Source organism: Oryx dammah, unplaced genomic scaffold (assembly GCF_014754425.2).
Source record: "Oryx dammah isolate SB20612 unplaced genomic scaffold, SCBI_Odam_1.1 HiC_scaffold_11137, whole genome shotgun sequence".
In the NCBI taxonomy this organism is placed as follows: domain Eukaryota; kingdom Metazoa; phylum Chordata; class Mammalia; order Artiodactyla; family Bovidae; genus Oryx; species Oryx dammah.
The window spans coordinates 1-15,182 of record NW_024080530.1 but is presented as its reverse complement, the minus strand read 5'-3'; the positions used below and the strand labels follow the sequence as shown (position 1 = coordinate 15,182).

The 15,182-nt window shown below is 63.1% G+C and overlaps 1 protein-coding gene across 1 annotated transcript; it reads right to left on the bottom strand.

Moving 5' to 3' along the window:
* Positions 1-1,439: 1,439 nt before the first annotated feature.
* Positions 1,440-13,993, bottom strand: LOC120860618 (exocyst complex component 3-like protein 4). The gene is made up of 11 exons (XM_040236411.1): positions 10,207-13,993; positions 8,673-9,327; positions 7,609-7,720; positions 7,247-7,369; positions 6,795-6,895; positions 6,513-6,593; positions 4,864-4,978; positions 3,943-4,062; positions 3,714-3,863; positions 2,937-3,058; positions 1,440-1,924 (listed from the first exon to the last, which is right to left on the bottom strand). Exons 1-11 carry the CDS (start codon positions 10,709-10,711, stop codon positions 1,732-1,734), a joined length of 2,277 nt encoding a protein of 758 aa, XP_040092345.1. The 5' UTR covers positions 10,712-13,993; the 3' UTR covers positions 1,440-1,731.
* Between the last annotated feature and the right edge of the window lie 1,189 nt (positions 13,994-15,182).

Genomic DNA, 15,182 nt, shown 5'->3' with positions numbered 1-15,182 from the left:
GCCCCAAACCCGGCTTTATGGCAGGCCCTTGCTTCACTCCTCCTTTCCCCCATTTTGCAGCTGGAAAAACCAGGTGCAGAGAGGTGACGAAACTTGCCTACAACCTCTGACTGAAAAGCAAGTGGTAGAACAAGGACTACGCCTGGCTCAGAAACCAGCCTGGGACCTTCTGCCTGCAGCCCAGGGGCTCAGGCAAGGCCAGGCCCATCAGTCAGGGCCGGGGCCGGGGCTGCAGGAGGGGTCTCCTTGAGGGGCCGGGGACACAAAGCTGTCGGGGGTGGCAGGGGCTCCCCGTGGAGAAGCTGGCCAGGACCAAGCCAGGGCAAGTCTTCCTGTAGCACGGCCCCTACGCGACCTCTGCCAGCCACCGGGCTGACTCGTGGGGGCAGGCTGGCCTGTCAGTCCCCTGCCGCTCCCGAGGGAAAGAGGTGCCCCTTGGATACCTGCCCGCCCCCCCGCTGGCTGTAGGACCTCAGGCCACCCATGCTGGGGCCTGGTGTGAAGCAGCGCAGACCCCCATCCTGTGCTGGCCTCAGTTTCCCCACTGACACTAGGGCTGCCTGCCAGCGTCAGCACTCACATGCCCTGCCCCTACCCCACCCCTGTTCTCCAGGCCTGGAACCCCAACCTCTCCTCTTCCTCCTTCTGGCCCTGCCTCTGGCCAGGCTGTGCCTGGCACTTGCTCCTGATGCCCCAGGATCCCAGCGGGGGGAGGGTGGGGGAGAGGCAGCTGGTGCGGCCTCCCTCAGCGCCTCCCTGTTAATCTCCCATCTCAGCACCCCGCTTTCTTGGAGAGCCCCAGGTTGCCAATGCAAACGGGGTTTCCTAGCAGCCTTGCTTGCAGGCTGGAGCCAAATTTCAGTGCCACGTGTTCGAGAGAGGAAGATGAAGAGGGAGGTTTGCAGGGGTCAGGCCGGAGTAAGCTCCTTGCAGCCTCACGTCCAGAGCCAGGACCAGCAGGGTCCACCCCTCCACACACTCACTCCAGGCTGACACTTGCCCTGCGGCAGCACACCACTTTCACTGCTGGGAAGTCCCTCGCACATCTAACCCAAATACCTCAAGCTGTAGATCAAGCTTTGGCCTTTCCTTATCTGCCAGGGTGCAGGCTTGCTTAGAACAGGACAGAGCAGTGCCCACCCCTGTGGGATGAGGCTCACTTGGCACGTGACGCCAGCGGCCCCGGGAAACCAGGGTCGAAGTTTGTTTTGCTCTGTAACCACGGCGGTGGGCTTTCCCAGTTCAGACTTGCCTCAGTCTCCCTGTTGGTACAGTGGGCAGGAAAAGGCAGTCAGCACGGAACCTCTGGCCGGCCCCTGGGTGTGTGGGGACACGGACCTTCTGTCTGCAGTCAACTTGGCCCCGCGTCTCCTTAGAGAGATACCATTTTAATTCATGTTTATTTTAAAAATAAATACTCTGTTCTTCATTTTTACATTGGGGTGGTGCAGGACAGTTAGGCAGGGAGGCCTTCTCGGGTGGGCAGTACCAAAGGGAACTTCTGCACCAAACCCTCCTCCAAATGCCTGGAATGCCTCTCAGGCTTGCTGGCATGCCTGGCATGACCTCCCCTGGCCATCAGGAGGAGGAGGATGGACGGTCCACCACGGGGGGCTTCAGGCCTGGGGCTGCGCCGGGGCTGCCTCTCGGGTCCCCAGCTTGGGGCTCGGTCCCCAGGGGAAGGTGGCCGCCCCTCCGTCCCCGGGGCCGCCCCCTCTCAGGCCAGCAGCGTTAGATGCAGGTGACCAGCGCGTCCATGGAGGTGCCCAACTCGATCTCCTCGAAGAGCACGCGGCCCCCGGCAGCCCCGGAGCCCCCGGCCTTGGCCGCAGCCCTCAGCACGGCCTGGGCGTGGCGCAGGAAGTGCTGGTTCCGACGGCGGCCCAGTCGGCGCAGTGCCAGGATGGCCAGCACGTGGTCCCGCCTGCAGAGACCCGAAGGCCCCCGCTGCAGACTCAACAGCTCCAGTGACACCCCGGACCCCAGGGCGAGGGGGACCCCGGGGCTCGGACTGGAAGCGCTAGGGCACCCAGCCTTCCTGGGGGTGCCTGGGTCTTGAAGGCAAAGCCTGGCGGAGACGGGAAGACGCAAACCTGAGGGGAACGGCCTCTGAGGCCCAGGCAGAGGTTCGGGAAACCTAGTGGACCTCGGGAGGCAGCAGGGCGCCGCCATGCCACGATGCTGATGCCGGGAGCGGGGCCAGGCAGGGGAGTCAGAGCCTCTTCCCCTGAGAAGCGTGCTGGGGAGCCCCGGCCCAGCGGCAAGCAGAGAGGCACGTGGGGTGGGAGGCTTGGCCCAGTGTACCACCCCTCCCTCCCCGAGCACCCCAAAGAGCTGGAAGCACTGTCTCCCGCAGCGAAGGAGGGCCGGTGAGCCTGCCCAGGAAAACCCCGAGGGGCCAAAAGGGGAACCTTCCGCCTATGCGCAGTTACTCTGAATCAAGGCCAAACAGACGCCGCGGGCTGGGATCAGAGGATTCTCTGGTGGGGCGGGGCGGGGCAGGGGACCAGGAAGGGGCTAGGCCCGGGCTTTCTGTAGTCTCCGCATCCTGGAATCTCCAAGGCCATGGAGAGATTGAGCTGGGATTTCCACGTGCTTGATGACTCAGCACCCTCCCCCAACACACACCCTAGGATCAAAGCCTTCTTCCTGCTGGCAGGTCTAGCGGCTTCCAGAAAGGGCTTTCTCCCAGAGCTGGGGGCCTGTGCCTCCCCCTAAGACTCGCTGGAGGAAGGGCTCTGGCTCCCTTCAGACTCCAGGGACCACAAGACTGAATGAGGACAGCGAGATTAGAACACTGGGGAAGGGCAGCGACGATCCCACTAGGGCCCCCACAGCCTGAGGGTCCGGGGCCCGCAGGTCACGCTGCTGGCACCTGTGCATGGAGGCCGGTGCTAGTCCGAGCCCCGCCCGGAGGCCCCCTCCGGGGTACGAACCTGATGTCAGGGTAGCTTCTGATGAGCGTCTCCAGGTGCCGCCTGATGTCGTCTTTGTAAGTCTCGCCCAGTATGTCAGCCACGCATGGGATAGCTTGGCCCAGCCACGTGGCCTCGGAGCCCTGCGAAGACGCGGGCGCGGTAGGCCACCCCTGCCCCCGCCTGCAGCCCCTCGGTTAGTGCCCAGTTTAGCCCTCCTGCAGCCACCACCGCGGCCCCACCCGGACCGCCTCACCCCGCCCCCCCCTCCCCCCACCGCGGAAGGGGCCGCGGCCCTGGCTCTGGGTTCCTCTTTCCTCCCCACTACACAGCACAGAAGAGGCTTTCCGTGTCTACTCAGGTGGATGAGCCCAGGCCCCGCGGGGAAGGCCTGCCTGGCATCAGACGGGGAGTTGGGGACCAGAGGCCCAGATGAGGGGTGTCTGTGTGGGGAGGACATGCCTGAGCTCCCTCTGCTGGGGGTGGTGTGGAGGAGAAGTTGGACACAGTCCCTGCCCATCAGACGGGGCTGCGACCCTCATCCCTCCCCTACATTCCCCCACAAAGTACATGCAAATCAGTGCAAATATATGCAACGTGTCCTCCCCACCTGCCCTGCCCCTGCATGTGGAGAGTGCCGCGAATCGTTTGCCTAAGCCTGCCCACGGGGGGGGGGGGGGCGGGTTTCTTACAGGGGGCGAGCTGAAATCAGACTGAGCGGGGCGCTTTTGGAGGGTCCGCGGGCTGGAGAACCCCCAAGAAGGCCTGCGCCCCGGGGCAGCCGGGCGATGCTCCTACCAAGCCCTGGAAGGTGCTGCCGATGGCCTGCGCCTCGAGGCCCATCTTCTGGGAGCCGCTCCGGCGGTCCACACCCCGGAGCCGCTCGCGGGGTCGCAGCACCTGCGCCAGGTACTCGCGGACAACGTAGCGGTGCACCTGCTGCAGAGTCTCTTGGGGGTAGAGGTCAGGGTCACCCGGAGGAGCCCTGGGCACGCCCCCACCAGTGCCCGCCCCCGCCCCCGGATACCTGGGCCAGGGGTGGGGCCATGTGCCCGAGGAGGCCCGAGAAGGCCAGCACCTTGTCCATGACGGGCTGCAGCAGGTCCTGAGTCAGCCAGGCCTTGGTGCACAGGACCCTGAAGAGCAGCTAGGGGCAGAGCGGTGGGCAGTCGGCCGAGGGCTGACCCCCAGCACCCACTAGACCCTCCCCTGGGCACCCAGGGCCTGGCTCCGGACAGGGGCGATTCAGGCCAAAGGGCGAGCTGGCATCAGGAAGAAAGTCTGGGGAGCCGACCCCCTTCTCTACGGTATCTTGGGGACAGCCCCTCTCCTGGCTCTAGACCTTTCCCTGATGAGAAAACTCTGAGACGGCCTCCTCCAGGCCGCCAGGCCCCGTGGGCATGCTTGGAGTTTGAGCCTCTAGCCAGGCCTTGCCTCGGGAGTCCTGGGGGCGCCTTGAGGGGCTGGATGAGGCGCCATTCCCTGGATGCACCCGCTCTGTGGAGAGGGTCCTCAGAGTCTCAGAGTTCGTCTCTGAGAGGAGAGTGAAAGCGTTCGTCGCTTAGTCGTGTCCGACTCTTTGTGACCGCATGGACCCTACCTACGTCCATGGGGTTCTCCAGGCAAGTGTACTAGAGTGGGTTGCCATTCCCTTCTCCAGGGGATCCTCCTCACCCAGGGATGGAACCTGGGTGTTCTGCAATTATAGGGGATTCTTCACCATCTGAGCCAGCGGAGAAGCCCAGGGAGCGTGAAGGAAGGAGGGAATTGTTTCCCAACTGTTCCTGCTCAGCTGGGAACGCGTCTGGGTTCCCTGCCTGCTCCCGAAACACCATCCCCAACACGCCCCTACGGTAAATGAGTGCTGTGACTTGGGCCCCCGGGCTCCAGGACACAGGGCGCACCTGCTGGGCAAGGAAAGTGGGGAGAGAAGGGCCCGCCCCCTCACCTGCACAGTGCCCTGCAAGCCCTGGAGCAGCCGCTTCTGAAAGGCACGGGCGGCAGCCCCCAGGGCCTTCTCCAGCTCTCCAAAGCTTTCTGGGAACTTGGCCAGAAGGTGAGTCCTGGGGAGGGGGAGGGGCCAGGATTGGGGAAAGTGGGCAAGGGGTCACAGCCGGGCATACAGCCGTGAAGGCTGGGTGCCACCGCAGCTCCGATCACTCAGACTATAGTGTGAAGGGCAGCCCCCTGGGGCGGCACAGCGGAGAAGCCCTGGGAGCGGTCACGTGAGGGGGCGGCAGTGCGCCCGGGAGCCGAGCACAGAGGGGTGGGCCAGGGGAGTGTCGCGGTCCCACCGCGTGGCAGGGCCCCTGTGGCAGGGCTGAGCCAGACCTCATCCCTCCTGGCGACAGAACAGTGCAGCACAGCGCCTCCTGGCACAGAGGCCCTCCTCAGATGCTCGGGATAGTCACTCAGTTGAGTCCGACTCTGTGACCCCATGGGCGGTAGCCCGCCAGGCTCCTCTGTCCACGGGGAACTCCATGCCAGAATACTGGAGTGGGTTTCCATTCCCTTCTCCAGAGGATCTTCCCAACCCGGGGATTGAACTCAGGTTTCCTACATTGCAGGTAGATTCTTTATCCTCTGAGCTCCCAGGGAAGCCCTTGGAGCCTCATAACTGCTTCTCCAAATATCACAATGCCCCCATTTCATCATTGAGGAGACAGAGCTAGGCTCTCCTAGTTTGCAACCCAGGGACACAGAAAGTGAAGTCTCTCAGTCGAGTCCAACCCTTTGTGAACCCATGGACTGTAGCTCGCCAGGCTCCTCCATCCATGGGGTTTGCTGGCAAGAGTACTGGAGTGGGTTGACATTTCCTTCTCCAGAAAGGCAGGGACACAGAAAGGCAGGCTAAATTTCTACCAGGGCTTGACCAGAGATGGCCTACACCAGAGTCCCCTGTGCCCAGGACCAGCCTGGCACAGTCTAGGGACAGAAGAGTGTTAGTGAGCCAGCGCCTTATCATGGTCGTGCTTTGGGTTCCTGGATCCAACAAGTACTGCCTGCGTGACTGTGGACCGGCGGCGATGCCTTTCTGAGCCCCCACACTGCATTCCCGTCTGTCCATGGGGACATCACACCATCAGCAGTAACTGATGCATCTTCATTTGGGGGACACTATGGCTTGGCCTGGGGCTGAAGGCTCTGGCAGCCTGCAGGGGAGGGCCACTTCCCCCTGGGGGCAGAGGAACCCAGGCCTCGGCACCAGCAAGGCCCTGGGGGTTGGGAAAGGGGCGGGGGGAGTGTCAGGTCAGGCTTCCAAGAAGAGAGAGGGTCCCTAAAAGTAAGAAGGCTGAGTGGGATGAGGGAGGAGAAATGGAGTCGTGGGTGGCAGGGATGAGCTGGGCAGGGGTGGCTGGAACCTCGGCCTCTGCTCAGCCCTGAAGCTCCCCGCGTCCCTGCCAGGGCCTCAGCTCTGCGGGGCCAAGAGAAGACCCCACGGCGGGGACAGGGGCGGGGCCGAGCACGGAGACCGAATCCCCTCCGGAGGCCTCCTGGCAAGGCCACCAAGGGGCTGCAGGGTCGGTGTCTGGGTCATGGTTCCCAGGGCTCGCACGACCCCTGCCGGTCGCGCCTGGCACCGCGGGACAAACCCACCTGAGCTCCTCGCAGGCATTGATGCTGGTGCACAGGTTAGGCTCGGTCACCGCCCGGGACTCCAGAAAAGCCTTTTCGAACCTGGGGGGCGGGGTACGCAGGGGCCTTGGAGACTCTTACCGGCTGCTAAGACCCCGAGTCCGCTCTCCAGGCTTCTCCCTCCCAGTTGTCCGGAATCTCGAATTCCGAGGAAACAGGAGGAATGGGTTCCCCCCAGGGACAACCAGCGTCCACACCCTGGCCACCCCGCCCACCACATCCCGGCCCAGGATTCGCCCGCACCTGTGCAGGAAGAGCCCCAGCGCCCGCGCGCAGATCCCCAACGTGGTGGCCTCCAGCTCTGCGGAGATGGAGCCGGCCGCCTTCACGTGCTCCGCCACGAGCTGCGAGCGAGCGCGTCTGAGCACTGGATGCCGATGGCCCCAGCGCCCACCTCGTGGCTCAGGGACCTCTCCACCCTCCTCGCTCTGCCTCCCAGTGTCGGCTCCGACTTCCAGGGGCCCCGATTTCCAGAGGGTCAGCCCTCCCAGCTCCGCACATCCACGGGGTCCCCCCCGCTAAGCTGGGAGCTGTGGCGTCGCGCTCCCAGCTTGGCCATGAGACCCGAGACTTCTGACCGCGCCCCACGTGGGGCCTCAGGCTCCTGTCCGATGGGGAGAGGCGGTTGTGACTGTACCTTATAAGAGAGTCTCCACCGCCCGAAGCCCAAACCCACGTCCTTCCCTCCCGCGCACCAGGCAGACATCGAAGGACAGCGGCGTGTGGTAGAGGCCCTGCAGCTCCTCGGGGGCCTCCGCAGCCGCCCAGCGACTCTGCTCCAGCTGCAGGATGCCATCGAAGCAGCTCGCGATCTTGGTCTGTGCGGGCCAGGGAAGGGGCCGCGGTGAGACCCTCCCAGGAGGGAGACCCCCTACCTCCACGCCCTAGGGCGCGCCCTTGGCGACAAGGGCACCCCTGCCGGGGCACAGGCCCACGCCCGAGGCCACAGGGCGCAGAGAGGCTCGGACCCTGGGCACTGCGCCTCCCTACCCCGCTGGCATTGACCACCCTCTACCTGGACCCCGCCCCCTTCGGCCCGGCCCCGCCCTGGTCTCACCTCCAGGAAGCTGGTGTAGTCATCTTCCAGTCGGGCCCAGACGTCCGGTGCCAGGAGCGGGGGCAGCGGCTCCGAGGGCAGAGCCTGGTCCTGGGAGCCCAGGAAACCAGGACTGGAAGGCAGGGCGGGGCCTGAAGGTCTGGGCGGGACTCTGATGCGGCCGCGGCTGCCCCCACTGCCCTCTGCCTTGGCTCAAAGCCTAACGCCATCGCTGTGAGGCCCGGAATCTGGGCTTCCGTTCACACGCCCGGCACCCCACCCCGCCCTCCAGGTTTCCGTGCCAAACGCCCCTCCGCCGGGCTTCCCACCTCAGGATTTCCTGGCTAAGCAGTCGGTGGAACGTGCCCCAAAAGCATAAAGAAGGCAGTCCCAATGGACTTCGACCAACTTGCTTCGGGAGTGACCGCCACCCTCTTGCTCGGGGTTCACCCAAATTGAGCTCTAAACGCCCCCAGGACCTTGCAGTTCAGGGTCCAGCTAGGATCCAGCCCACACCGGGGCGGGCGCCTGTCTGCAGCCACACAGAATATTAGGGAGCCCAGCACTTTGGCGCCCCCTCCAACTGCCCGCCTGCCTGGGGAGCTGGGGAGCGCTCAGGGGGACGGGGGACCCACCCCATCACGTTCTGCAGAGCCCTGAACCGAGGTGTCCATCCAAAGCAAGAGTGGGGGTGAAAGCCAGCCCTCAAGGAGCGCGGTGAGCCCGTGGTTGTGTCCAGCCTGGAGGGGGCGCCCTTGGCCAGTTCACTCCAAGGCCCCGCGTGGACTAGGGGGGACTCACTGGGCTCGCCGCCTCGGAAGCAACCCCGCCCATAGGGCTTTCCAGCTTCGGAACCCGAAAGGGAGAGCACCAGGGTCTGGGATGGGGAGAAAGGAATATCAAAGGGCTCCCGGATCTTGGGTGCCTAACAGCCAGCACTCTCCCGGGGAGGAAAAGGAGGAGAAGGTGCCCTGTGCCCTTCAGAACAGGTTCCCGAAGGCCTCGCGGGCGGGCAGTGCCAGCCCCTTCTCGCCCCCGCCCCCCCGCCCCCCCCCCCCCCCCGCGGCCGCCGGCCCGGGCCTCACCTGCTGTAGACGTTGGCGGCCCAGTCCAGCAGCACGTAGAGCTGCTCGCAGCAGCCGCGGGCGTCGTGTGCGAGCTCCTGGAGGCGCCCGGCCACCGCGCCGTGGAAGGCACGCAGGTAGGCCTCCCACGCCGGGAAGCCGGCGGCCGCGTAAGCGGGGTGCACCTCCCGCTGCACCTTCTGCAGGTCGCGGCGAACCAAAGCGCCGAGCTCGGCCAGGAGCCGCGCCAAGTCGGTGGGCAGCGTCGGCTGCCCCCCTGGGCCTTCCTGGCGCCCTCCTGCCGTAAGGCTTCCCGCCCTCCGCCGCACGGCGTCCTCCCAGTACTGGCGCCAGCGGCGCGGCGTGCGCAGAAAGTCGCCGTCTGCGGGGGGCTCCGGGTGGGCCTCCTCTTCCGCGCGCACCACTCTGGCCAGCTCCGCGAGCGCGGCCGCGTCCACGCCATCCGGGCCAAGCGTCTCGCGCACGATGGCGCCGATCTCCGCGGCCAGCCCGTCGTAGTGCAGGCACACGTCCATGGCGCGCCGCGCAAAGCCCGTGGGGTCCTGCTGGAAGGTGCACGAGGCTTTCTCGGCCACTAGCCCCGTCTCCAGGTGCCGCAGCCGCTTGAAGGCGGCCAGGAGTTGCCGCTGGGAGATGAGGTCGGCCACGGACGTGCCTTTTGCAAGGTCGGGCAAGAAGAGGGCCAGTGAAGGGGGCGCTCCAGGTAAGCCTGTCGGCCCCGACCCTACACCCCGGGCTGGGCTCCCTGGCCCCATAGCGCTACGGAAGGCCTGCACCAGGAGCAAGGGACCCGACTGCTCTATGTCCTTCGGAATTGCCTTTGAAGAGGCAGATCCCAGGTCCCAAGCCTGGTTCAGATCATGCCTGGGATGGGTCCTGCCTCCCCTTGCCTTCAGCCCCTACATCGGCCGCTGCTCCCTGCATGGAGCTGGACCTGGTGGCCTCCAGTGCAGTCCTGACTCAGGTCCAGTGGGGCCAGAGCTCAGGCTGGGCGTTCCCTTGGATGTCCAGGCTCCTGCTCGCAGTGTCCAGCTTCAGCCTTTCTTGTTCCCCGCTGTTCCCTGCTCTTGGCCAGCCTCCACCCCCAGGAGCCCTCCACCTTCTCCCGCACGCCCTCTTCAGGGCTCATCTCCTGGGTGGCCCCCTAATCTCGCCTCCAGGCGGTCTTGGCTCCCAGGCACCCTCCGTGATCCTGTGATCTGACTGGGCCAGGGCCTTGTCCACCAGTCCGGTTTGGCCAGCAGCCAGGCTGTGGAAGCCCGTGGAGTTCTGGGGCCCTGCAGCTCTGGGTTCAATCTCATTTTTCCACTTCCCAGCTGTGAGACGTGAGGCAAGTCACTTAACCTCTCTGAGCCTCACTTTTCTCGGCTGCCCTTGTTGAAACGCTGGAAGAATTTTACCGTGCAGTTGTGCCGGGGCAGGGGTTTGGGGTGGCTGGGGAGGGTAACCCATCAAGAAGCCTAGGCCCCGCCCCTCCCCCCCCACCCCCGCCTTGGTTTCCTCCTCTGCTCAGTGGGGGCGGGGCAGCCCTCACCTTCGGCTTCCTCAGGCCCCGCCCCCGTGGACGACCGCCGGCCAACATCTTCCTTGGCCTTGGAGGACCCCTTCCTGCCACAGGCCGGCCCTGGCTCCGAGGTCACCCCGGTCTGGTCCCCGGCAGGGCGGTTGTCTGGAGTGCGCCGCAAAGACCCGAACAGGAAGCGGCCGCTGAGCCTGAGCAGCCCTGTGTCTCCCCGGGGGGCTCGAACCGAGGCCCGCTGGCTCGCCCTCGAGAGGGCCCGCCGCAAGGTGCCCAGGCCAGGCCTGAAGCCCTCGTGCTGGGCGCCGGGCGCGTCCTCGCTACTCGCCCGCCGGGCGCCCTGGGCTGGGGTGTGCGGCTCCACGGGCTCCTGCCGGCGGTGCAGCTCCAGCCCAGAGGCCTGTGTCTGTGGCAACGGCATCTTGGCGGCAGCAGAGCTGGAGGTGAAAGGGAAGCTCAGGAACCCGGGGCGGGTGGTGGTGGGGCGACCAGTCCCCGGGAGCAGACACCAAAACCCCATGAAATCCCCGGGGCATGTGGGGGCCCAGGCGCTGGTCAGGGAAGCTTCCCACCACCACCAGAGGTGACCCCAAAGCTGTCAAAAGGAACTGTTGCCAGGCAGCTCCCGTGGCCTGAGCCGTCCTTATGCCAGGATGCAGCTGCTTCTGCAGACACAGACAGCTACTTCTATAAGGAAGCCTCCCCTGACACCATTTTCCATGACGGTCTTCCCTGAGTACCCATCCACGCTGGGTCTGCCAGGCCAGACCCTCCCACCAGAGCTGGAGAGGGAAACGAAGGTGCAGATTCCAGGGCTTAGCCCAGCCCGCAGCCCGCAGTCCCCAGAGTGGGCCCAGCAACCACATCCAGGGCTTCCTGAACCTCGAGTCCTGAGGCCTAGCATGTCTACCCCCTCCAGAGCCGCTTCACTGCCCCCTTCACCCCTCAGCTCACCCCCTTTCAGCCATCACGCTCACTGCTTCTGCTCAAAGCAGAGCTCCACGGCCCCCGTGGAGGACGTCCACCCCTTTTCCTGGATGTCCCAGCACTGGACAGGGGTGGGGTCAGGCCACCAGGGGCTTATCGAGGCCTTGCAGCCTGCAGGGAAGGCTGTGGGAGGGGCCTTGGTTCTATATTTAACCAGGGGCTGGAGGCTCCCCACTCCCATTCTCACCCATGATCTCCTCCCTGCTGCCCCCCATAGAGGATGGGGAGGGGGTCTCCAGGGCATGGGGGCCTGAGCACAGGGCCCTCACCACCCCCAGGATCCCCCAGTCTCTGCTCATCCCCACCCCCTTTCAGCCCCTCCTGGCTGTTGGGGAAAAAGAATAAAAATTTCTTGGCCTGCTGGGCCCTCCCTCCCACCCCACTGTGTAAAGACAAGTTCAAGGTGGTGGGGGCCAGCAAGTTCTCACTTCAGCCCAAGGAACTAGGGCCCAAAAGAGGGCAGGACCTGCTGAAGTCACTGACCAACCAGAGGCTGAGCTACCCCCCATCCCCCGGCCACCCCCCACCACGGGGACAAAGGCCAGGCTGGAGCCAGCACCTGACCCTTGGGTGATATTGGGCCAGAGCGGCCTCTCTGCAGGCCTCAGTGTGCCTGGGGTGATTGACACCAGGATGAGCAGGGCCCAGCCCCTAACCCACCCCTTTCCCGGCACCTGCCAGCAAGATGTCCGTCTAGGGGCAGACATGCAGGGGGTCACCGAGGCCTACTTTCCTCTCCCAGAGGCGGCTGAGCTGGAAGGAGGCTGCCCCAAGGGAGGGGCCGGCCCAGGTGTTCGATGCGAGCCTTATCAGCCCCACCCCGGCCACAGGTCATGGTTCCCCCAGGTGCCAGGACTCAAGGACCATGCCCTCAGGTCAGCCCTGACACAGCAGGGAGCATCGTGACGGCGGCCGTCTGACCCCGCCGCCCCCACCTACCACGGTGCCCCACAGCACCCAGCAGGGGCAGGAGTGGTGATGAAGGAGCCATTCCAGCGGGGCCCAGCCTGCCGCGCTCTGGGCTCTGTCTCCAGGGAGTGTGGGGGCAGGACAAGCCAGCCTACCTTGGTTGGCAAGAGCTCGCACCTAGTAAGCACCTACTGTATGCTCGGTCCAGTGCCGGGCACTGTCAGATCCCCATGACAACAAAGTGACAGGGTGTCGTTCTCCCCACTTTACAGGTAAGGAAACAGGCTCAGAGAGGGGCGGGGTCTTGCCTTAAGCCACACACCTCAGGGGCGGGGAGTCAGGACCAGCCCAGGTCTGGCTAGGAACCTGGGAGCAGAGCCTGAACCCTGTCTCCCAGTACCAGCAGCCCAGCGTTGCTGCCCAGGGAACACTTTCTCCTGGCAGAGGGTCTGAAGATGGGCAGGCTGCCAGATGCCAGGAGTGGCATCAGACTTGAAGTTCTCCAGGAAGCCGAGGGGAAAGTTCTGGGGGAAGAGGGGCAGCTGCCGGCTGGGTCTCACGGGAGGTAACAGAGGCAGACACTTGAAAGCCAGCCACCCTGCCTGACCACCTCGTCCCAAAGCCCATCGAGGCCCCCCTGGTGTTCCCTCTGCCCCCTGCTCCCTGACTCCTGCTTCAGCAGCTTCCCAAGTCATTCTTGACCTTCAGGAGGCACAAGTCAATCAGGCCACTCTCCTGCTTAAACCCTTCCGTGGCTCCCCACAGCCTGGCATTTGAAGCCGCTCTCACCCCCCATCATGGTCTGAACTTCCTCCAGCCTCACTCCCGGGCCTCCTGGGCCTGCACCCAGCCAGGCTCCCAGCTTCTGCTCAGGCAACTCCTTCTCCCAGCCTCTCCCTCTGCTCCTCAAACCTGACCTGGATTTCAGAAGCTGGGGTGTAGTTGCCTCCACCTCCGAGCAGTCCGTGGGCTGTGCTGTACCACCTGCCTGCTCATCAGGCCCCCAGATTGGCTCCCTGGAGATGGGGCCTCCTCACTGGCCTGGGGACCTCTGTCCATCCACCCCTCCTTTTCTGCCCAGAGGCAGCCTGCGGGGGCAGTGAGCCTTCAGTGTGAGGATCACCCCTGCCTGTGCGGACCCTCTTGGGTATCAGGCTGGTGTCTTCTGGGCTGCAGAGTCCCTGCTGACTCTGCCGTGGCCCCTGTCCCGGGCCTGCCTCCCCACCCATGGGGCCTCTTCCTGGCTCTCTTTCTCTCTGTTCTGTTGCCCTGAGTGTTCAGAGGCCCTGGGCCCTGCACCTTAGCCTCAGCTGAGCTTCAGGAGCCAGGAGATACAGGCCTGGGCTGCGCCCTAAAGCCCACGTTCTCCAGGTCAGGGCATCGCACCCACTGCAGGGCCGGTAGCAGGGGTGGGAACACCACCCAGAAGCCATGCTTACCGGAAGCTGCCACCTGAGGCCACCCTGTCTGTGACCAAGTCAGGTCTGGGCTCCCCTTACCACCGGGTATCTCCACCCTAGCTTCTACCCGCTTTCCCCAGGCCTGCCTTCCTATAGCACCTCTTCCCAGGTATCCCATTGCAGTCCCAATCTTTCCACCTCCCCAGGGCCTGGGCCATCACCCCATCCTTCAAAGCTCCAAAGTAGCCACCTGGGGCAGAGGACTGCGCCTCCCTCGTGCCTCCCACCCGTCATGCCCCCATCCTGGTCACATAACTGTACTCCTCCCTAGACCCCCTGGATTCCATCTCCTTAGAGGGGTCGGGTGTCTTGCCAAAATATGAACCTCCCTTAAAGCCCTTCTCTGCCGGGTAAGATTCTTCTGAAAAAAGGAAGAAGACAAGCATGTGTGCTCTCAGCATTCAACATTTGCCTAGAAGATCCAATTAAGTCAATAAGGCAAGAAAAATGAATAAGAGGTATAAATATTGGGAAGAACCTGATAAAAATGTCATTATCTGGAGGTGATATGATTACCTGCTTAGAAATAGCTTTCTTAAACTCCAGAAAAGCCTATTTTTAAAAAGTTCTTAACCGGACATGGAACAATGGACTGATTCAAAATTGGGAAAGGAGTACGTCAAGGCTGTATATTGTCACCCTGCTTATTTAATGTCTAAGCAGAGTCCATTGTGTGAAATGCTGGGCTGGATGAAGCACAACTGGAATCAAGACTGTCGGGAGAAATATCAATAAACTCAGCTACGCAGATGACACCACCCTTATGGCAAGTGAGGAGGAACTAAAGAGTGTCTTGATGAAGGTGAAAGAGAGTGAAAAAACTGGCTTAAAATACAGCATTCAAAAAATGAAGATCATGCCTTCCAGTTCTGTCACTCCATGGCAAACAGATGGGGAAAATGGAAACAGCAAAAGACTATTTTCTTGGGCTCCAAAATCACTGCAGATGGTGACTGTAGCCGTGTAATTAAAAAACACTTGGTCCTTGGAAGAAAAGCTATGACAAACCTAGACAGCATATTAAAAAGCAGAGACATTATTTGCTGACAAATGTCTGTATACTCAAACCTATGACTTTCCCAGTAGTCATGTATGGATGTGAGAGTTAGACCACAAAAAAGGCTGAGTGGCGAAGAATCGATGCTTTTGAACTGTGGTGTTGGAGAAGACTCTTGAGTCCCTTGGACTGTAAGGAGATCAAAACGAGTCAATCCTAAAGGAAATCAATCCTGAATAATTATTAGAAGGATTGATGCTGAAGGTGAAGCTCCAATACTTTGGCCACCTGATGCAAAGAGTTAGAAAAGACCCTGGTGCTGGGGAAGACTGAAGGCAGGAGGAGAAGGGCACGACAGAGGATGAGATAGTTGGATGGCATCATGGATTCAACGGACATAAATCTGAGCAAAACCCGGGCGATGGTGAAGGATGGGGAGGCCTGGCGTGCTGCATCCATGGGGTCGCAGAGTCGGACACGACTGAGCGACTGAACAACAACAACAAAAGGCACTTAAAGCCTCCCTTCTTGAGGCTTCCTGGTGGCTCAGTGGGAAAGAATCCACCTGCCAATGCAAGAGAGGTGGGTTCTATCCCTGACCCGGCAAGATCCCATCTGCTGCAGGGCAACTAAGCCCT